This window comes from Aethalodelphis obliquidens, unplaced genomic scaffold (genome assembly GCF_003676395.1).
Source record: "Aethalodelphis obliquidens isolate GAN/ISIS:26980383/991018 unplaced genomic scaffold, ASM367639v1 scaffold6, whole genome shotgun sequence".
NCBI lineage: Eukaryota > Metazoa > Chordata > Mammalia > Artiodactyla > Delphinidae > Aethalodelphis > Aethalodelphis obliquidens.
In genome coordinates, this window is record NW_020837950.1 from 44,391,018 (window position 1) to 44,413,412 (window position 22,395).

At 39.0% G+C, this 22,395-nt stretch overlaps 1 protein-coding gene across 8 annotated transcripts in view; it reads left to right on the forward strand.

Annotated features, from left to right (window-relative positions):
- Positions 1 to 22,395, forward strand: part of SGMS2 (sphingomyelin synthase 2) — a 114,916-nt gene that overhangs the window by 49,495 nt on the left and 43,026 nt on the right. For all 8 annotated transcript variants that reach the window (XR_003432236.1, XR_003432237.1, XM_027103462.1 and 5 more), the window contains 2 exons: positions 16,787 to 17,486; positions 20,879 to 20,996. Coding sequence is in view for 6 of the 8 variants with exons in the window: in XM_027103462.1 (XP_026959263.1) it covers positions 17,032 to 17,486; positions 20,879 to 20,996 (573 nt within the window). In the remaining 2 variants the exon portion in view is untranslated. The remainder of the gene's footprint in view (positions 1 to 16,786; positions 17,487 to 20,878; positions 20,997 to 22,395) is intronic.

The following is a 22,395-nucleotide window of genomic DNA, read 5'->3' on the forward strand; positions in this document are numbered from 1 at the left end:
TGACATCTAAGCTGGAACCTGAAGCATGAGAGGCAGGTGAGCAAGCAGGAGGGTAGGGGCGAGAGGAGGTTCGGACTGCTGAAAAATTATATGGAAAGGCCTGGTAAGAGGAGATATTGCATGTGAAGGGAACAGAAGTTAAGCAGTTATGTCTGGAAACACAGGATTTAGGGAAAGGAAAAAAAAAAAAAAAGACTCACAAACTGAGCCTGAAAAGGAGGGCAGAGGCCAGATTATGAAGGTCCTTGTAAGCAGTGTCACCCATCAGAAAGACACACCAGCATCTGAGAAGCAGTCTGGGGAAAAAAGATAATTGGGGAAAGGTGATCTGACCAGATATTTGTCATTAAGGAAAGAAAGTTTATTTTGTTTACCTATAACGGCATTAGTGTTCTGTTGTTTTTGCTTTTGTTTTTGTTTTTTTAAAGAGAGCCTTGAAGAGGCATACTGAAATATTTACAAGAGAAATGATGTTTGGGATTGTTTCCCAAAAAACCCAGGGTAGGGGATAGATGAACCAGATTTCCCATGATGATCATTGTAGCTGATGAGGTTTGCTGTACTATTCTCTCTACTTTCAATACAACATTTGAAATGTTCTATTATAAGGTGTTTTGTTTTTGTTTGGTTTTTAAGTCAAAATAAGCAATGGACTTTTGGCCATAGGGAGCCATCTAAGGGCTTTAAGGAAGCCAGTAAAGCAGGAAATGGACTGGGAACAAAACCAGAGAGGGAGGGAGTGCTGCATTAAGTACTTGCTCAGTCCTTTTCCCACAGTGACTGTGGCGCTTCAGTTTCTCCTTGTGCAAGATTCATAACTTCAGGTCTTCTTAGTGACCTGTTCTCTATTACCCACTTCTTCTTAATACTTTTACTTTATATTCAGTAGTCCAAAATACTAGTAGTACCCGATACTCCTAGTACTACATCAGCTTTCTTTTTATTAAAAAAAATTTTTAATGTATCTTTTTGGTGGATGGATTTAATCCATTAAAAATTTATTGTAGCTATTGATATGTTTGGACTAATTCACGCCCTCTGTAAGGAAGGGTGTTTGTGAGCTGAACTAAGCTAGAGAGAGCAGAGTTAGGTGGATAGATGGAAGATTAAAATGGACAGGACCTGGGGTGACTGGCAGGGCAGCAGAGGAGGGAGTTTGAAGCCCAGATGATAACTAAGGTTTTATTTACCCTACAAATAACCCCCCCCAATGGAATTCCTTCATTTCCTTTAAAGATACCCCCCATCAACCCATCATCCTTTTTGACGTTCTGAAGAAGTACCTCTAAAGTATATAAACATATTAACCAGAATGTCATTTTTCGTCTTGTTCAGTACAAGCCTTGGAAACGGGCTCTCAATCTTCTGATAACTTTATTGCTGCGGATTAAGCTACAGAAGAAAAAACCGAAAACAAAAAACCAGAAAGTGAAAAACTTCTAGGCTGTCACTTTGTTTCAATTTATTTTAAATATAGGTTTTTGATAACATTTTTTTTCAAAAACAATTTCAAGTGAGTATTTATAGTCAAATACTTTTATTTATATAGAGTCATCAATGAAAATTACATTTAATGGAAATAAGATTAAATATGGAATTACACCTTTTAGCTGCCTGATACTAATTGAGCATTCAGTTTATAGCGTTTCCCGACTACCTCTTGGCATGAGGTTGAGGTTTAGAGACAGTGCTTTTAATCATCCTGTGTTTTTCTAAACCTGCTTCACTCTGTAGAAAACAGTCTGACCATAGTTTACTCCCAAGGATAGACCAGTGCTAAACCTAATAGAATGATTTTCTATTCATTACTGATTAGTGGAACTTGGCATTTTAAAAAGCTGTTTAAAAAAAAAAAAGCTATTCTAGTTTTTAAAATTTTTGTTTTCAGTTTTCATCTATATACCCTAGACTTCTGAAGTTTCTAAGACATATATATATGTTTCCCTCCCCACCCTCCCCTTTTATGTTCATTATTTGAATTTTCTTTTTACTTTTACTTCTATCAGGTACCTGGTTTTACTAAACTTCAAATGCTATTTCAGGCTCTTCTCTAATTTGTAAAAGTTGTTTTTATTGCTCATTGGTCTTTTTAAGTGACTTCTGGGTGGAAGGGGGAGGGTGGGAGTTACTTAATCAAAAACCTCTTGAGGATAGGAGCCAGCCTTCTCTTCAGCTTACCTTCCTGAGCACTTAGAGCCGAATTCCACACAGAATGGAAGGCCAGAAATAGTTCTCCTGGTTGGCCCGCCATTCATTTGCCTCACCTTCCAGGCTTTCAGCAGTGTTGCAACATTTGCTATGTATTTAACCTTTGAGTATTGCTTATCTTGAGTTTGGTCGCTCTGTTTCATTAAACAGCTTTTTAAGTTTTCTGTATCTGTAGTTTCTATCCTACCTATTTAAGATAAAATAAAATTTCTGCATCGAAAGTCAAATTGAGTTCTGAATCCTTATTAGATATTTGATAGCTTCAGCTCTTCTGTCCCCACATAATATCTTTCTTTTTATTCTTCCTGTGTTTATATAATAACATTGCATCTTTAACCTTTTCTTAAATCCTCATGTGGGTTAAACATTTCTTAGAAGATGCCCTGGGGTGATCAATTTTTTTAAAAGTCCATTATGACTTCTAAAAAAACAGAATAGAGGGCTTCCCTGGTGGCTCAGTGGTTGAGAGTCCGCCTGCCAATGCAGGGGACACGGGTTCGTGCCCCGGTCCGGGAAGATCCCACATGCCGCGGAGCGGCTGGGCCCGTGAGCCATAGCCGCTGAGCCTGTGCATCCGGAGCCTGTGCTCCGCAACGGGAGAGGCCACAGCGGTGAGAGGCCCACGTACCGCAAAAAATAAAAAACAGAATGGAATTAGAATACTGTAAACATGCATACATTATTTCAATCTATTAGAAATGGAAAGGACTCAAAAGCAAAAATCCACAACTGAGTATGAGAGCATTTTCGGTGGAATTCCTTTTTAGTTTTAAAAAGTTGTATTTGTGGGACTTCCCTGGTGGTCCAGTGGCTAGACTTCATGCTCCCAATGCAGGGGGCCTGGGTTAGATCCCTGGTCAGGGAACTAGATCCCACATGTCACAACTAAGAGTTCGCATGCTGCAACTAAAAGGTCCAGCATGCTGCAACTAAGACCGGGAGCAGCCAAATAAATAATTTTTAAAAAGTTATATTTGTGCATGTTTCTAGAAGCTATTTATTGTAATTGGGTCTCAGCAGGTTGGACCATAGATGTTCCTGATGATCTTTTGACTTGATGGTGTACTGATTTTTTTTTTTTCTGATAACGAATATTCATTTAAAAATTTTAAATTGAGTGTTGCCTCATAAGCCTGGTGATCTAACTTTGAATAACCCTCCTGATTTATTTTTCTTCATAGCACTATATATATATTTTTAAATAAATTTATTTATTTATTTTGGCTGTCTTGGGTCTTTGTTGCTGCACACGGGCTTTCTCTAGTTGGCGACTAGTGGGGGCTACTCTTCATTGCGGTGCACGGGCTTCTCATTGTGGTGGCTTCTTTTGTTGTGGAGCACAGGCTCTAGGTGCTCTGACTTCAGTAGTTGTGGCACGTGGGCTCCGTAGTTGTGGCTCGCGGGCTCTAGAGCGCAGGCTCAGTAGTTGTGGCTCACAGACATAGTTGCTCCGCGGCATGTGGGATCTTCTCAACCCGGACCGGGACTCAAACCCATGTCCCCTGCATTGGCAGGCGGATTCTTAACCACTGCGCCACCAGGGAAGCCCCAAAACGCAACATTCTTAAGCATATACTTTTTATTGCAGTTAATTGAGGCTGAGTGAAGACATGAAATAAAGAGATTTCAGTAAATACATATTTCTGTGAAAACAACAGCAACAACTCTATGTGGTTTCCAATACTTTTAGCTATAAAATGACACATTGGTAATGAGAATGTTTTTAAATGTGGCCTCTACACAAATGTAGGAAGGAAAAAAATCTCATACTCCTGCCACTTGGACAGCCATTCTTAATATTTCAGTGTACTTGTGCACTGACTGTTCTGTACGTTCATTTTTTACATATTTGAAATTGTATGAACCTGTCAATACTTCTATAGTTAAAATAGCCATTAGCATTTTCCTGATTATAAGAATGATTAATGTGGAAAATTAGAAAATACAGTCCAGAATAAAGAAAAAAATTAAAATCACCCATAAATTCATCAAGCAGTATTAATATTCGGTATATTTTCTTCAGACTTTTAAAAATATATATGTAACATATGTCTGTACATTGCTGAAATCATACTGTAATTTCCTCATCATTAAAATCTTAAACATAATTTTAATAAATTATTTGAGAATACAGTTGTGTCTAGATATATGGGTGAATACTTTTATCATAGAAAATTTGGAGAAAATAGGAAAGTACCAAATGAAACAAAAATAATTGGTAAATCTGGTAAATTGGTAAATAAAACAAAAATAATTGGTAAATCTCACGACCAGCATTAACACCTTACCTTTATTTTGGTGTATTTATTATTAACTTGTTTTTAAAAATGTCATACATTTACATTTTAAGAAAATAGAAATATGGTACTGTATTTTAAATAGTAAGTTTAATGAATTTCATGGATCCTTCAAAATGTCTGCTCTAGACATTTAGACTGTTTTAATGTTTCACTGAATGTATTTTTGGATAATGTTTTTTCTGTATTTAAAACTTGTCCCAAAATAAATTGTTAGTAATAGTTATTATAATATGTCAAGAAGTAGAAGCATTTTTTAAAGCTCATCATGTGTTTAAAAAGGGATTTTCAAAAAAATTGTACCGATTTATGATCCTACCAGTAACTCGTATTTTGTATGCTTCTTTCTGATTACAGCTTAAACTACATTTTAATGGGCGTTGTTTCAAGGTAACTTCCCAGTGTTCTCATCCATGGGTTACAATCGGGTAGAAGCTTGCGTATTTAATCTGTCAACGAGACGTTCTGTAGGAAGTTTTTGTTTTTAGAAATTGGGAGACATTTAGTCACAGAAATTCTTTTCTTAGGATTTGTCAGAGGTGTAGAAAGTAAGGCAGTGAACTCTGGCAATTGTATCCTTTACTTCTGTTTCCTTTCCTGACCAATCTTCACTCACTGCATGGATAAACCAGCAAAAATCATTCTCTGTTCCTCTTGTCTCTTTCCATGTTCTCCCAGTGGCTTTCTTTTTTGCGGTACGCGGGCCTCTCACTGTTGCGGTCTCTCCCGTTGCGGAGCATAGGCTCCGGACGCACAGGCTCCCGGGCCATCGCTCACGGGCCCAGCCGCTCCGCAGCATATGGGATCTTCCCGGACCGGGGCACGAACCCGCGTCCCCTGCATCGGCAGGCGGACTCTCAACCACTGCGCCACCAGGGAAGCCCTCCCAGTGGCTTTTGAGGGTGGACTTCAGGGCTTGGGTTCATGAAATCACCTGCCCTTACTGCAAAGATTGTGAGAATGAAAAGCTGACTTAATATGCAAATAAAGATGAGAGCCAAGGCCCACGTGAAAGCCTTGATTAAATAAATCATCATACTTAAAGGATTTTACATGTTATTTGTATAGAACCTATCTATATGTTATAATTATATATTTATTTATTTACATATAATACCTAACCATTTCTGCTAAATAGAATATCTGACTTTTTCATATGCTGAATTAATTTTACTGTGGTTGTGTGTACTATTGCTTGGGTAGAAATGTTTCAGTAAAGGTGGTCCCCAGACTTTCAAACCTATGTTGCTGTGTAACAGTGCCAGCACCCAATCCCTACCAGTTTTTTGGTTTTCTAGCCAAATCCTCTGGGCTCTCCTGGTTTTGATGACAAGGATTAATGCTCACCTACAGTGCCCCTCTGGATTCCCCAAGCTGTAAGTGCCCTTTTATGGAACATGTCTTACTAGGAGCCATTTAAGTGCAGCTCTGATGTCTATACTTTTCCATATTGTCTTTCTCTTTCAAGGCTTCCTTGTAAAAACTCTGACTCTTGTACTGTTATCCCTTTTATTTCCAAACTCTCTTCCCTCTTTTTCTAATTATCTCCTGGAGGGACAGCTTGGGTGTATTGGAACTAAATTCCTCATATTATGGTATTCCTAAAAGAAATACAAAATAAGAACTGTGTATCCTGTTCTAGATTTTTGCTTAAGAGAAACAGGCAGTTGGCTAAGGGTCACTACGAAACCAGTGGTGTGCAAAAACTCACTCTGTGGTCTTTATTATACCAACAGCCACCTACGCTTTGTGGTGGAGTGCTCAAGTTTCATACAGGGGACATTTCGTAGAGTAGGCAACAAAAGACACATTTGTTTGTTAAACTTTGCAACCTTGTGAACCAGCGCAGTTGGTCACAAAAGGAAATAAAACTCTAGAGTGAGCTGTTCTCCCTGCTTTGAGAGAGAAATGCCTCAAAACACTTTGACACAGCTGAAGGTTCCTGGATCACTTGCTCTTGCTAAAGACATTGAGATTTAGTTCTGAACAGCCTCATTTTCCCTAGCAGACCATGTCTGTTGACAGTTATTCTGAATATCCAGATATTCACTAACATTTTGCAAAACAATATTTAAATACTATGGTGTATAAACCAGATTTCTTTATTTCCTTCAAATGAAATTTTTTAAATATGCAAACTTTCTGGTGAAAATTATAGAAAGGGACACTTTGTGACTTTCTTCTTTTCCTTAATTTATTAAGATAAGTTAAAATTTGATAGATAAATATTTTATAGATCTATTTCAAGTCCCAATATAACAGTCACTTGTATTCCTTAAAATTGTTAAAATGGTATTGGTAGACTCAGGATTTTAATCTTTTTAGTTACTCCTTTGCTGCCTCTTCCCCACGTGTGCCATTCTTTATGTTGGAGCTATATGCAGAAACCAAAGCCTAGGTTGGAAGCGTTGGTCAAATAAGTGCTTTTTGAGAAAGAAATAATTTATTTAAATACAACATAGTAGTTTAAGTTCTGGAAGCCAAATATAGTGACCTTAATGGCTTTGGAGAAGGTATGGCTTTTTATAGCCTCATACCATTTGAAAGCAATGGCTTATTCGACCAGTCATTGCAAAAAAACCTTTTTGTGGTTGGCATAAGAGAATGAGAAATGAGGGCTTTATACAGACCTTTCTGGGTCTTCCATGCTTGCTTTCTTTTCCTACTTTGTCCTTTCCTTATATGAAACCGTGCTCTGCCCTGAGGTTGCCAGATGGGCTGCAGCACAGGACTTTAAAACCCAAAGAGTTGTCTAGCCTTCCTGCTCCCCACTTGCCTTTGCCCTCTACCAAAGCCTGTAGAACACCACACCTAAATTGCAGCAAGCAGATGGGACTAACCTGCTGAAGGTGCAGATTCTAGAAACTTCCTTTTCCTTAATTTTTCAGCGTTTAATTCTTGCTAACAGGAAGTGTTCCCCTTAACATCTTAGGCTATATTAAGTGATTTTTTGCACTTGTTTCGTTGGTACAGAGCACTAAGCAGAAATATAATAACAAGTAACCCATTGTATTTTAAATACATATTGCACTGTCCCAATTCTAGACTTTAGACCTCTACAAGGAAATTGTGTTAAAGTGTACCTAGGTGCAGTTTCTGAAGCAGCATTGGGGATTGAGTAAGCTTCCTGTTCTTAGGCATCTGCCTCTGTTTACAACTATGAAATGTACTAAGCGTACTAACCGCAAGCTCCGGGTTAAATGTTTCTGCTGAAGTCTGGCCTTTGCCTCCACACTAGAGCAGGATTATTTAACTCCTTTCTATGGATTCTTGCTTAAAGGTGATTGCACTCAAATCTCAAAACAAAGTGTTAATATTGTCTTCTAATGTACTAGCGAACAGCAAGCAAAGTTTCAAGATGTCATTTTTTTGAATACTCATTTAAATAGCCTGTTAATAGTATTTTATGCAAACTTTTGAAATTGTATAAAATATACACAAAGTTTGGTCACCACGTGGTAGAGGGAGAAATCAACAGGTGTATTTTATAATAATCTGAAAGGCATGTAGTAAAGGAGCTTTATTAAAGGAAAGAATTATGAAATTATTTTTAAGGAACTATCTTTTTTTTCTTCTCGTGGTTTTCCTATAATATTTAAGATACTATGCTTCCAACAGATCTAGAATATTTGTTGTTGACAAAGAAATATACTGTTGACTTTGGTCTACTTATTTGTTTAGCATGAGATCTCTAATATAGTTTAGAAAATGGTGTGTGGTTTGGGAGTATAGTGTTAAGCTCTTAGACCTAGCTTCTGCATTTCTCTCTTTCTCAAACCAGCCACTGTTGTTGGGAGAACATGTAAGCTCCACTGTCATTTAAAAATATTAAATGGAGTAGTTTTTTAATGGTTTTCAGAAACCTCTCACTTCAGTAGGTAATCTGTGCAGACTCCTATTACAGAGTAATAAGTATTAAAACCTACGGGAATCAGTTTCTAGGTATATAAACCTTTGGGGTATATAAGGAAAGCTAGGAATGGAGAAACATAATTACCACTGTTGTTCAATTAGGCTGTTAGATTTAACCTTTGTGATAAAGCCCCCAGAGTGTTTCTACTAAACCAGTGCCAGCAGCTTTTGTTTGACCATTAAACACGGAGCCGGTGGTACCAGTTAGCGCAGAATGATTCTCTGACCAAACATCTCTCTGGCAGGGTTGCTCGGGAATTAACGGAATCACAGTTCAGGTTGTTAAAAGTACAAATGTCTTTGTTTAAATTATTGGGGACTTCTTTTGCTTACCTGCTGAAGTAGTTATAAGCATTTTACCACAAACACAAACCTTCAACCCGCCTTACTTATTCTCCGGGGACATGGGTTTATCATACTGGCTGTAAATTCATAAAGGGGTGGGAAGTAAAATATGCCTGCCTTGTTCTTTTTTCTCAACACTGAAGACACCCAGGCAAAGGAGGAAGAAACCACCTGGAAAGCCCATTCACCCCCATCCTCCAGAAGTTCTCTAAGCGCCTAGATGTATCAGGAATGGAGGTGGGGAAAGGGGTTTGGGGCAGGCGTAATCCAGTATTTGGGGAAAATGTGTGATGTTCCCCCACTCTACCCCTTAACTCTCAAAACCTCTGATTTGGGGTATTTCCCAAAGAAATACAAAGGATTATTTAAATATTCCCTAGTCTTTCACCTTGTTTTACAGCCCTCTTCTCTCTTCAGGGTCCTGTCTGTCTGTCTGTGTGTTTACTTATCTAATCTAATCTAATCTCTTCATCTATCCCCTCATTCCTTTATTCATTTGTTCGTTCATTCTCCTTACCACATGTTCCACATTGTACCAGGGATTGTTAAGTTGTCTTTCCCTGGGTCTCCACCTCTCTTTAAGATTCCTCTCCTGGAATCAGATCTGATCTTCGGAATTCTCCAGCCACAAATAAAAAGGTGAACAGGAAGTAGAATTAAAACATCCTATGAAACATTTTGCATGTCAGGTTTTCGTGAAGGTATTTTATTCTATCAAACTTAGTGATGTCAGAAACAGTTGCTCCAGGCTGAGTGCCGTACCGCCCTCTCAGGCTGCCCTGTGGACTACAGATTATCCCTTCCTGTGAAATACTCCCAGTCCCACAATTTGTTTTCAAATTTGCACAGCTAATATTTGCTCTGTGTAAATAAGTAGTATGCATTTCAACAAGTATTACATGGTCTACCTTGCCAGTTAAAGGGATCAATTTTTTTTTTTTTTTTTGGTGAGAAAGAAAACAGATTGTCTCTTTTTCCTTGGGATCCAACTCATAGTAAATTTTGCTGAATTCTGTTAGAATATCCTTCTGTTTTTTGTCACTTCATATTATTTAGTTACAAGTTTATTTTTGAAGCAGTTTACACAAATTTTGTAAAACAGTTTGCATTTTATTGGCTTGTTCTTGATCCTGTGTGTAGAAAACTTTAAAATGTGTGTTATTTCCAAGTCACTGCTCAAGAAGTGCTCAGCTGGTAAGTACAGCACTTTAAAGGGATAAGCGAGCCTGGAATATGAGAACAGAACATGGGTTAGTCCCTGGTTTCTAATTCTTTAGAAACCATATATCTCCATGGGCTATAGCTTTAAAAAAAACTTAATTGAGTTATAACTTTCATCCTATAAAATCCATGTGTTTTAAGGATACAATTAAATGATTTTTAGTAAATTTACAGAATTGTGCAACCATTGTCACGATCTAATTTTAGAACATTTCCATCATTCCCCCAAAGAAACTTCCAGCCTATTTGCCGTCACTCTCCATTCCCACCAGCAACCACTATTGATAGGCTGAGTCTTTCTTTTATAACAACTGGATGCAGAACTATAGTTGTCCAGTCTACCTTAGTGTGAGATAGTAAATTAGTACCGAAAGTCAAAACGTCTATTCTCTACCCGAGCATATCTCTTCCAGAGTTCAGAATTACAGTCATGGGTAGCTGCTTTTTCAATTCTATCTTTTAAATTTAAAAAAAAAAAAAAAAGTTTTTTTTCCCCCAGTCCATTCTCAGAATAGTGTCAGAAGCCACCTTACCCACCTGTCCGTTTCCCTAATTTAAATCTATCATACTTGTACAGATGTGGGACCTGTAATGGTATGACAAGGCCTCTTTTCCATGTTCCTTTTGTTGGGAAAGTATTTCACAAATATACGCAATAATTTTTGAATAAACAGTGGATCTTCTTTTCAGTTTTCAAGAACTTGTTAGTAAAAATATTTAACAAATTTTATGGGTGTTTCTGAAATTAGAATGCTGTGACTCACAAGCACCCTTGTTTCTGTAAGCATATTAATGCCTGTCCATTTTAGGCAGGAGGATGTTTACAGGTAAATTAAGCTCTAAGAATGTTAATAAGGAAAAGCTAAGATGTCTTGGTCTCTGCAAAAACTTTTATAGGCATAAAACTTCTTAGCTAAAGTGGATGCTGTTAACATAGCAATATACCTATATTATAAATGTAATATAGTGGTTTGTTAGTTACGGTAATTATAATTAAATGGCAAGTATGGGTAACAGGGAAATACTTAACAGGCTCCTTCCCTCTCCCCCCCCCAAGAGAGGTGATTTATATATTAAATTTTTTCTAAGTTTATATTAATTTTTGCAAAATTATGAAGATTTAAAAACGCCTGTAATGTTATCTGGAGACTTTCCTATGTATTTTGTGTATCTCTCTGTTTTAAAAAAGCTTGTCATTGATTGTCTCAATCTTTTTTTTTTTTTTAACAAATTTATTTATTTATTTATGGCTGTGTTGGGTCTTCGATGCTCCGTGCGGGCTTTCTCTAGTTGCGGCGAGCGGGGCCTACTCTTCTTTTTTTTTTTTTTAACATTTAACACAGTTTTTTAAATTATTAATTTATTTATTTTTGGCTGTGTTGGGTCTTCGTTTCTGTGCGAGGGCTTTCTCTAGTTGTGGCAAGCGGGGGCCACTCTTCATCGCGGTGCGCGGGCCTCTCACTATCGCGGCCTCTCTTGTTGCGGAGCACAGGCTCCAGACGTGCAGGCTCAGTAGTTGTGGCTCACGGGCGGGGGCTACTCTTCGTTGCGGTGCGCAGGCTTCTCATTGCGGTGGCTTCTCTTGTTGCGGAGCGCGGGCTCTAGGCGCGCAGGCTTCAGTAGTTGTGGCATGCGGGCTCAGTAGTTATGGCTCACAGGCTCTAGAGCACAGGCTCAGTAGTGGCACATGGGCTTAGTTGTTTCCGCAGCATGTGGGATCTTCCCAGACCAGGGCTCGAACCCTTGTCCCCTGCGTTGGCAGGTGGATTGTTAACCACTGTGCCACTAGGGAAGTCCTAATCTTTTTCACTGACTGTGTTGTTGACCTATAATATGTAATGCACTAGAGGTAGTGATGTGGTATTAAGAACAGGGACTCCTGAGATTGGATTCTGTTCAAATCTGAGCTCTGCCACTTCCTACCTGTCTGACCTTGAGCATCTCACTTATCTCAATTTCTTTTCTTTAAAATATTTCCTAGCATTGTTATGAGGAATAATTAGATATTACACAAAGCACAGTACCTGGCACATAGTAACATTTGCTGAGGACTATTATATTGTGGCCATTTTATTCTACAACTTGACTTTTTAATGGCTTTAAGGTGATCACTGGGTTTTCTGTTTTAAGGGCTGAGAAAGCTTAATGTCTGTTAAGAAACTCATCAGCTCTTTTGTTTCCATTGATCTTCAGCTCTGTTTCAGGACCTTGTTTTTCTTAAGCCTTTAAACAACGCCTAAATCTCTTTCATTCAGAATTGCAATTTGTAAATGTTAGCACCACATTGTCTTTGGTCAATGTTTAACCTCTATCTTTAACAGCTTACATCTTTTTAAACATTGAAACCCACATATAAACTTAGATAAGTTTCCTTAATGTTTAAACTACATTTACATGTTTAATACATCTTATCTTCTTAACCACTGCAAATGCACAAGGAGGCCAACATACAAATTTAACAAGCAAAGCATTTCTAAGCCTGTCAGCTGGAGCTCATGCCTGCATTTAACCTCTTCTGTGGGATGCTGTCCGTGAGCTTCAGATCAGACCTGGGAGTGAGTCACGAGTCTCACACTTGCACCTTTTCTTCGAGCCTTGAACTTCTGTCACGTGGCCCCTTTCCTATATTTTGGTAAACCATAATCTCTGATATGAATTACTGAGGTCCTACACCTCCTATTCATATCTAAGTCTGTACTTGATTGGATACTGCATCCTTCTTATAGTATTAATATACTTGTCTCACAATTCTGTAGTTACTATATCAAAATAGAGTATTAACATGGCTATAATTTATTTAATCCCCTGTTGTTGGATATTAGGCTGTTTCCAATTTGCTCTTATAAATAGCTGTGTTGAAAGCATATTTGTAGAAACATTTTGTGTACATCCTTATCTCCTTGGGATAAATTCCCAAAATAGAATGACTGGGTACCATTACCCCAATATTGGTTGTATAATGTAGTCTAATATCTACTGGTACAAACCTTCTACTGCTGCCCTCATTTTCACTCCCTGATGAACCTTAGAATCATTTTTTGTCAAATTACAGGAAAAATACTATTGGGATTATTAAGAGAAAATGACTAATGTTGTATACTAATATGGTAAGATCAAACCCTTTATGGTATAATAGAGGTGAAATAAAACATAGAAGCAAAATTATGTATTTTCTTGTAATTTGACAGAAAGATCTTGAAGTTCCCTTAGGGGTGAAAAGTGGAGGATTTTTTCCACTAGATATTAGAACACATATTACACAGCTAAAATAGTGATATTGGCATTGAAAGAGCACAGCTATATACATACTTCTGTTCCTACTAAGGAGTACTTTCTCTCCCCCAAATCAAGTGGATACTGAATTTTATCAACTGCCTTTTTTAACTTCACTCAAGATGATCGTATCTTTTCTGTTTACATTTCTTTTTTGTATTTAATAAAGTACAAATTAGTCATTTCCTAATTTGAAACCTTCCTTGTATTTCTGGAGTAGATCATACTTCTTAAAAAACAAAAGCAAAACCTAGTAAAACAGTATCATTGTACTATAAGTTTCAGAGTTTCACAGTTGCCTTCAAAAGAAAGATTAATCTATAGCGATTTTGAACTTTTAAAATATTATCTAGACTAACTTCCAGTATATATTGCAATGTAAGAGAACTCGGAAATCCTTTCGTCTGCTTTGTGCTCTGACAGAGTACCCTAAACAAGTGACCTAATGGGATTGCCATCCCTCAAGAGGAACTATTGTGGCTTTTGTCACTTTCCAGATCCTTACTGGTAGGAAAGTCTCACCATAGGGATGAGTATGTTGTAATCATCATCTTGATGATAAACATTGCATCTCAAGATTGGCTGACACATGATGAATGTGCTTTGTATACTTAATCCTCTTGATGAAACCCCAAGGAAAATATCAATCCCGCCACTAAATGTTGATAAATGGGCTTTGTACTCACAGAATGCTATTGCTCCCAGGAGCACAAAGCTCTTCAGGATTAATTATTTCAGTCATTCTCACAGTTGTCCCAGGAGGTGGATAGCTGAACGCTTCCTCTTTAAAAAAAAAAAAAAAGTAACTGTTTTCTGCTGTTCTACATTCTGTATTCTAGAACTAGGTAGCTACCTTTTTAAAGACCATCTGTATGTCCGCTGGTGGACTTGGGTTTCAAAATCAACAAAATTCTTACCCCTATAGACACCAGGCTCGGAGCAGATGTGTAGTAGTAAAGTTGGATGGAATTTGGATATTAGTTTGGCAAGATGCTATGAGTGGTGTAGCCTGAAGCTGCTAACGAGAGACAGGCAATGGCTGAGTTAGTGCTTTGGTACCTCCATTAGAAGTAGTTGTCCATGGTGTTGAAGGTTTGTTTTTGAAAATGCCTTACTCAGGCACCTGTTCATTATACTTGTCCTACAACACTGAGCTAGGGCACTAAAGAGAATCTCTGTCAGTCTTCTTTCACAGAGAGGGGCCCTGGTCCTTTCTCACCCTGCTCTGATGCATTAGTATCTGGGGGCTTTTCACAGGGGCAGAACGGTAGAAAGGTGAGAGGTCCAAAATTTTTGGTACTACCTCTTAGCCAATCTCCATCTCTTCTGTTTCCCTGCCAGACTAACTTTCCTCTTGCTTTCGCTTCCTCGGAAATGGACAGTGACTTTCTGTGGACACTTCTTTAGGGATACAGCTAAGGCTACGTTTTTTCTTTTTTTTTGTTTGCGGTACGCGGGCCTCTCACTGTTGTGGCCTCTCCCGTTGCGGAGCACAGGCTCCGGATGCGCAGGCTCAGCGACCATGGCTCACGGGCCCAGCCACTCTGCGGCATTGGGATCTTCCCGGACAGGGACACGAACACGTGTCCCCTGCATCGGCAGGCGGACTCTCAACCTCTGCACCACCAGGGAAGCCCTAAGGCTACATTTTGATCTAGCGATCCACCTCATCCTTCTTCGTCTTAACAATATGCCAGTCAGTCTTCTCCAAAGTTTTGCTATTTTAGTTCCGTCTCTTCAGCTAAACTTCAAGCTCTTTGGGTGAATGTTCAGGTCAGTGTTTGTTTTTTTTTCCTTCACACTCCTTTTAATTGCACCCACATATTCCTCAGTGCTGGGACATTTAGGTGCACAATAAACATTTGTGGTTGATCATCTATTTGCCATTCACAACTGTTAAGAAATATTGCTTGTCCATACTGACTGTGCCATTTTAACTTTTTTTTTCCTTTTTCTTTCGTTAAACAAAGGCTTAGCTGTCACCACTTTGAGTTTTTCCTCCTCCCTATTTTTCTCCCCTGAAGTTACCCTGAAGGGGAGGTCTTTAAAATGCAAAGGATTGTGCTTAAGTTGTGCAGCGTATTCTGGGTGGGGACTAATTACGAGGTTTGAAAACTTCTTCAGGCGGCTGGGTTCTGGATTGGGCCGAAAATACTGCTTTCCTAAATTGACAACAGCTGGGGCCGTGTTGCTGCCACATATAAAAGAGGTGGTGCTGGTGCTGTGTTGTGGAGAAATCTTCACTCTTTAGAGCCTGTGGAGCTTTAAGCAGAGGGCACCTTTCATCACTGGTGTCGTGGTGGGTAAGTGCCCCGAGCTGGTCCTCTGGGTCCGCGTTTCTGTTGTTTGGTAGAAATTGTGGTGACTGTATCGAAATGTTGTCAGTTACTAATTTACCATGTTAGTTGTAGTGAATTATTTTATCCTTCCAGTAATGAGGAGAATTTCTCCCTAAATGGGCATAGCTAATAAGGCTTTGTGTATCTTTTCACTGTGTTATTTTGAAGGCTGTCAGTTTTCCTTCTGTATGGTGTGCATCTCTGAATATAAAAGGATAAACAGAGGTAGTGCCATTTCAAGGATCTTGAATGCATAGTTCTTGAATATGTTCTGAAAAGTAGTCACTTAAAAAGATTCCAGTTTTTAATATGAAAGTAGAAAGTTGACCATTTTGACAAATGCAGAGAATAACAATTATTCTATGCATGTAAGCAATTCATCACAGTTTTTTTACCCTTTAAGGTTCATAGAAAAGACCCAGTCTTAGGAAGGAATGATGTGATCTCTGGGTGGGTTCTAGCTTATTATGACTTCATGGTTTGCAACAAGTGATAGTGTCTGATGAAGTGTTTGCAGTGCTGGGTCCTGACATGAAGTGTTTGCAGTGCTGGGTCCTGACTTTTATTTATAGAAATTTAAAAGGAATTGTTTATTAAAATTTTCCTATTTATACTGACATCAGCTCAAAAAGAGAAGAATTCCAAGATGAAACAATTCAATGTTTTATTTTTATTTATTTATTTTTAAATTTTATTTATTTTTGCCTGTGTTGGGTCTTTGTTGCTGTGTGTGGACTTTCTCTAGTTGCGACGAGAGGTGGCTACTCTTCATTGTGGTGCGCGGACTTCTCATTGTGGTGGCTTGCGGAGCACGGGCTCTAGGCACACAGGCTTCAGTAGTTGTGGCACATGGGCTTTGTAGTTGTGGCTCACGGGCTCTAGAGCAAAGGCTGAGTAGTTGTGGCACACGGACTTAGTTGCTCCACGGCATGTGGGATCTTCCCAGACCAGGGCTTGAACCTATGTCCCCTGCATTGGCAGGTGGATTCTAAACCACTGCGCCACAAGGGAAATCCCTCAATATTTTATAAATAAACATCATCTCAGCAGCTTTAACTATGTATCTGACGATACATTTATAAAGCAAATGGCTTTGGTATTTGTTTCCTTATTTTGATAACGTTTTTGTTTTGGATGCTTGACAACTGGACAAGCACAGTTTCTGAATATAGTTGTGTTTTGTTTTTACAGGTGGGATAGTAACATCTTTGGGGGAAAGAAAATTGGCTTCCTTTCCTGAAAACGGTGAATGTACAGCAGATGGTTGCCCAGGAGGAACAGTAGTCCGATGGAGACCCTCTATGTTTTGTACTAGGAAACAGAATCAGTTGTAAGAGTCCATGTTGATCTTGGCAGTAGAAGGATTAAAAAAAGTTGAGTTTCCACAAAGAACAAGAACTTTACCATCTCCTTTTTGATCTGAAGACCGGAGGACAATGGATATCATAGAGACAGCAAAACTTGAAGAACATATGGAAAACCAAACCAACGATCCTGCAAACACTTACGTAAGACCTGCTGAACCTGTTGAAGAAGAGAACAAAAATGGCAATGGTAAACCTAAGAGTTTATCCAATGGGTTGCGAAAGGGCACCAAAAAGTACCCGGACTATATCCAAATTGCTATGCCCACGGAATCGAGGAACAAATTTCCCCTAGAGTGGTGGAAAACGGGCATTGCCTTCGTGTACGCTCTTTTCAACCTCGTCCTGACAACCGTCATGATCACGGTTGTGCACGAGAGGGTCCCTCCCAAGGAGCTCAGCCCTCCACTCCCAGACAAGTTTTTTGATTACATAGACCGGGTGAAATGGGCATTTTCTGTATCAGAAATAAATGGAATTATATTAGTTGGATTATGGATCACCCAGTGGCTATTTCTGAGATACAAGTAAGTAAGGTCTAACATGTTTTGGGGATTTGCCATGAGTTTATATTTTAGTGAGCCGGTGTGTAATTGAAATGATCTTTCTCGGTTTTATCTGATAAATTCAGTCTTATTTATCCAGGCACTTAATGAAAAGAATCAATAGAAAGATCTACAACCTTGAATAAATCCAGTCATTATTCCATAAGCATTTATTGAGCAACTGTATGAAAGTGGCAACTGTGTGTGAAGGTGCAGAAGTACTGTGGTGGATGATTCAGACTTTGTAACTTGAAGGTGCAGTTCTAATTTCAAGCAACTTGGCACTCTGGTATTTGCATGATACATTAAGAGCCTTGGAAAGGAATAACATTCACTTCATCATGCTTGTGTTATTCCAGGCTCTTGACAGGTGGGGAAAGTTGTAGGCTGGGAAGCTTTTTTCTCTATTACTCATAATGTGATGACTATATTGGTCTATAGTCAATTGCAGACTTTGAGGTTTGCCTCTCTTCAAGAGTTCTCGAATTTTACATGCCTTTTCCTTTTGCCTTTTGGCAATCCAGTCACAAGAGTTTGTTTAATAAACTGCATTTAGAACTGGGTCCATGCGGTTTGGGTTTTAGATTTCTAAAGTAAACGTGCCTTCTGGTTTCCTCAAGCCATCACAAAGGAGCACTTAGTTCATTGGTTTCGGTCTTCCCATTTTAGAATAGCAGGAATCAGGAAGTGTAGTAAGCCAGGTACTTTTGCTTTGAAGATTCTTAAAAATAGGGCACAGCTCTGAGGTGGTTATTTCTGCTTCCCTGTTGAATTCTGACTGCTACTCCATTAAGAAAAAAGGCCCCTCAATTCCTCTTTTCTCCTCAGCCATCATTCAGATGTTTTTTCTCTACTAAGATTCTAATAATTAAATCACAAATATAAGTTTAATTAAAACATTGCCCATAAACGGAGGCTTTTGAAAGCGTAATACATACTAACATAGTCAATACACTTCAGAGTCAAATAGGGTTTCAGTAGCAATGCCACAAGATCATTTTTTGAAGAAGGAATTTACGCTCTATTGTTCTTTCAATTGGTTGTTGCTTTGAGATTTGAAGAGTTCAGTCTATTTTTGTTAAAGAGTTCCCCACATGCAGGTGTGCAGGTTTGAAAACTTATTCCACAAACTGAAGTCATTCCTAAGCATTTTCTTTAAAATATTTCTCTTAATAATGTATAAGTAAAAGACATAGCTGTCAATTGTCTTTTACTTAGTAGGGGAACTTCACGCTAAAGTTGTTAGTTATAACGTGCTTTATGCTAAAAGCAAACAGTGTAGCAGTTGAACTTTAGTTTTTTCCTTTTTAGTGTCTGGAATTGACACTGAATATAAGAGAGACTGCTCAGGCCAAAGATATTTGCTCTCTCCTTTGTTTTAGAGCAAAGTTTTATTTGTATATGTGTGTGAAAGAGAAATTTCCCAGGGCCGGGTAAGTAGCTGGCTTCCAGCCTGCAGTACAGTCTTGGTGTATTTGCATCTTCACGTAGAGGACAGTTGTTACCTGTCTCTCCAGTGCCAGCTTCGGTTTTACCGTGTCAAAACTTGTTTTCACACAGGCCAGCCGCATGTTTTAATGATAGCTACTGTTTGGGTCACAATCCACCAGCAAAAACTTGGGGAAATGACACTAATTTTCCTTTTTACTTTTCATATAGAATTGGATCTTATATTGTAATAACTGGTAGAGTAATTTTTATAACCCGTTTTGAACATTCCAGCTGAATAAGAAATTCTAGTTGTTCTCTCTCTTTCCCTCTCACTCTCTCACTTAAAACACCTTGAAAGCTATGGGGGAAAAAAAATCACTGGCAGTAGTTCTTTAAATAAGGCTGCAGAGTGCATGTTTCACCTCTTAAGTTAATTTTCTGTTCTGAGTACAGCTGAACTCTGAATACTGGAATGAATATAATTGACCCATAATAATTCCTGCTTATTACTTCACCTTGTCTAACAGCATGGAGCACCATTCAGCACTCTTTTTGAACCTGGGTTTGAATCAAAGGGAGAATAGTTTTTCACTTAACCAAGTGGAAGCATTCAGCAATGTTCATTACCTGTTCCTTTTCAGTACTAGAAAAGGCAGGGCTAGAATAGCAAGCCTTTGAAAGAAATGCCTTGCAAGAAATAGATACTTTCATCAACTAGTCAAGGTGTTTCTCTCTATATGTTGACCCCAGAAACCCTGGAATCTCCTTAAAATAGCTCTTGGAGACAGGCAGCTAAAATTATATTTGTACACGATGCTTTAGAAGTCCCAACAGTAACCTGAATTAGACCTTGATCCATGGCAGACCACAGTCTTGGAGGAAACTTAAAATATTCCACATGCCTAAAATTGCCTGTTTTTCCAGAGGTTTTTGATCACTGCTTTTGGAAGTTTGAGAGCTCTGAAAATGGGAGACCTGGAGTAACATATTTTGTGTACTAGGGAAGTTATAACTAGTAATTCTAGGGGCTTTGTGGATCCCAGCCATCTTTACAGAGCCCAGAGTTTATAGGCCCACCTCCAACTACACAACAGTCATCTTCAGAATTCTTGATGCCCATTCAGGTACCCAAGAGACAGTGGTGCAGATGGGCAGAACCCTTCCCTTTGGAGGACAGTGTGCTCAAAGCCAGCTTCTGGGAACCACTGCCTTAGACTGACGACTTAGGGGGCGAAGGACAGGGACTAATGTTAGTCAAGACAACTGTCTTCACCGAAACATATAAAGTGAAAAAGGACTTGTGGGATTCTTTTTTTTTTTTAACCTCTTTTGATCAAGATTGCATAAAATCAGGGTAAACTAATCAGTTTACAGCTTCACTCTTAAATGTCCTTAAATGCACGAGGACACTTTGAACATCTTCAAAATATAATTCTCTGAAAATCTCTATAGTTACAGACAAAATAGTTCATGCCTAAGTTGTCAGAATATTTTTGGATAGTCTCCAAATAAACCTTGCTTATATAACTTAGGTTAAAAGAGTTGTCCCATTTCCCTGTGTGCCCAATTATGTCGTATCACCTTAGCTCATTAGTTAATTCCTCTGTGACCGTGGCTCGCTTATACCTCTGCTGTGTTCTCAAGAGGGGGTTTATTAATGCAGTGAGCTGACTGACAACGTAGAGAGGTTCATTGAATTCTCGGGCAAAGAGGGCCTTTTTTTAGGAGTTGTAGTTGTGTAAAACCCTTAATCTACGTTAACACCCCCTCTCCTCAGAGACTCCTTCCTTTGGGGCCCAACCCACCTAGATTAATTGCAGTATGTGAATCTTCACTTCTGAAAACTACAATTATTCTTTATTCTGTTAAACATTATTTTATGTTGCCTTAGGAGCAAAAAACCCCAGTAAACCTATTTTTCCCCATCCCTGTTTTTCCTTTAGGTCAATAGTGGGGCGCAGATTCTTTTTTATCATTGGAACTTTGTACCTATATCGCTGTATCACGATGTATGTTACTACTCTCCCTGTGCCTGGAATGCATTTCCAGTGTGCTCCAAAGGTAAGCCCCTCTGAATTACCATTTAGAGGACATTAAGCAAACAGTGATTGAACACCTGCTCTCTGTTATGCATTCTCCTAGACACGTTCATATATGTTAATTGAAATCTAGCATATTTTGTTTTGCTTTAGATTTTGGGGGGAAACATTAAAATGTGTTCCTAAAACTTATATGTTTGTGCATAAAAAATGCATTTTCTGCTAACTGGAAGTTACTATTGGGTCTTTGACTCTGCATTTTTGCCTTCTCATTTACTCATTCATGAATTCACTTTGAAAGTATTAAGTTCCTGTTATATACCAGGCACTGTGTAACAGCAATGACCAAAACAAAGTTCTCCTCCTCCGAGAACATATATTCTTTTTTTTTTTTTTTTTTTGTGGTACGCGGGCCTCTCACTGTTGTGGCCTCTCCCGTTGCGGAGCACAGGCTCCGGACACGCAGGCTCAGCGGCCATGGCTCACGGGCCCAGCTGCTCCGCGGCATGTGGGATCTTCCCGGACTGGGGCACGAACCCATGTCCCCTGCATCGGCAGGCGGACTCTCAACCACTGCGCCACCAGGGAAGCCCTTAGAGAACGTATATTCTTATTGAAGGATGGCGACAGGTAAATGAAGTCATAACTTGTTACATGGTGGTAAGTCAGGTGGCTATCAGATGGAGAACAGTAAAGCTGAGTAAGGGTGAAAGGGTCTATGAGGGTAGGTACTAATTTATAGAGTGGTCAGGAAAACTTCTTCAATAAGAAAGCTTTTGGGCAGCCAAGATGAGGGAGTGAGCTGTGTGAATGGGGTGAGAACTCCAGGACAAAGAAATAACTTAATCATAGTGCATTCAGGGAAGAGCAGGGAGACACGTGTGGCTGCATAGAGTTACGAAGAGTTGAGATGATGCAGCCACAGATCTCACAGGGCCTCTGTGCCCATTGTAGGAACTTGAACCTTGGTGGTGGCAGTGGAAATGAGGAGAAGCCGTTTGACTCGGGATATATTTTGAAGGTAGAGCCCACAGGATGTGCTAATAAGTTGGATATGGGTTTAAGAGAAAGAAGTCAAGGATGACCTCAAAGTTTTTAGCAACTGGAAGGATCGAGTGGCCTTTCACTCAGATAGAGTGTGAGAATGGATATTGAAACTGTTGTAAGCAGGATTTATAGTTTCTCCAGGTAGAGTCATTTCTCAAGAGAGCTGTTAATCATCTTAGACCCCAGTGTGCCCTGGTTTAAAAAGGAAACTTACAAATCATGTGCTTTCTGGGCAAGAGAATGAAGTCTATCATATTTAACTGAACACTAAGCAGATGTCCAAGGTGGAAGGAAAAATAGAGTTGTTCTGAAGAAGTCAGCAGTCTCCTTCACCAAATATAGGTGTGGTTTGGAGAAGCTATAATTTTCCAAAG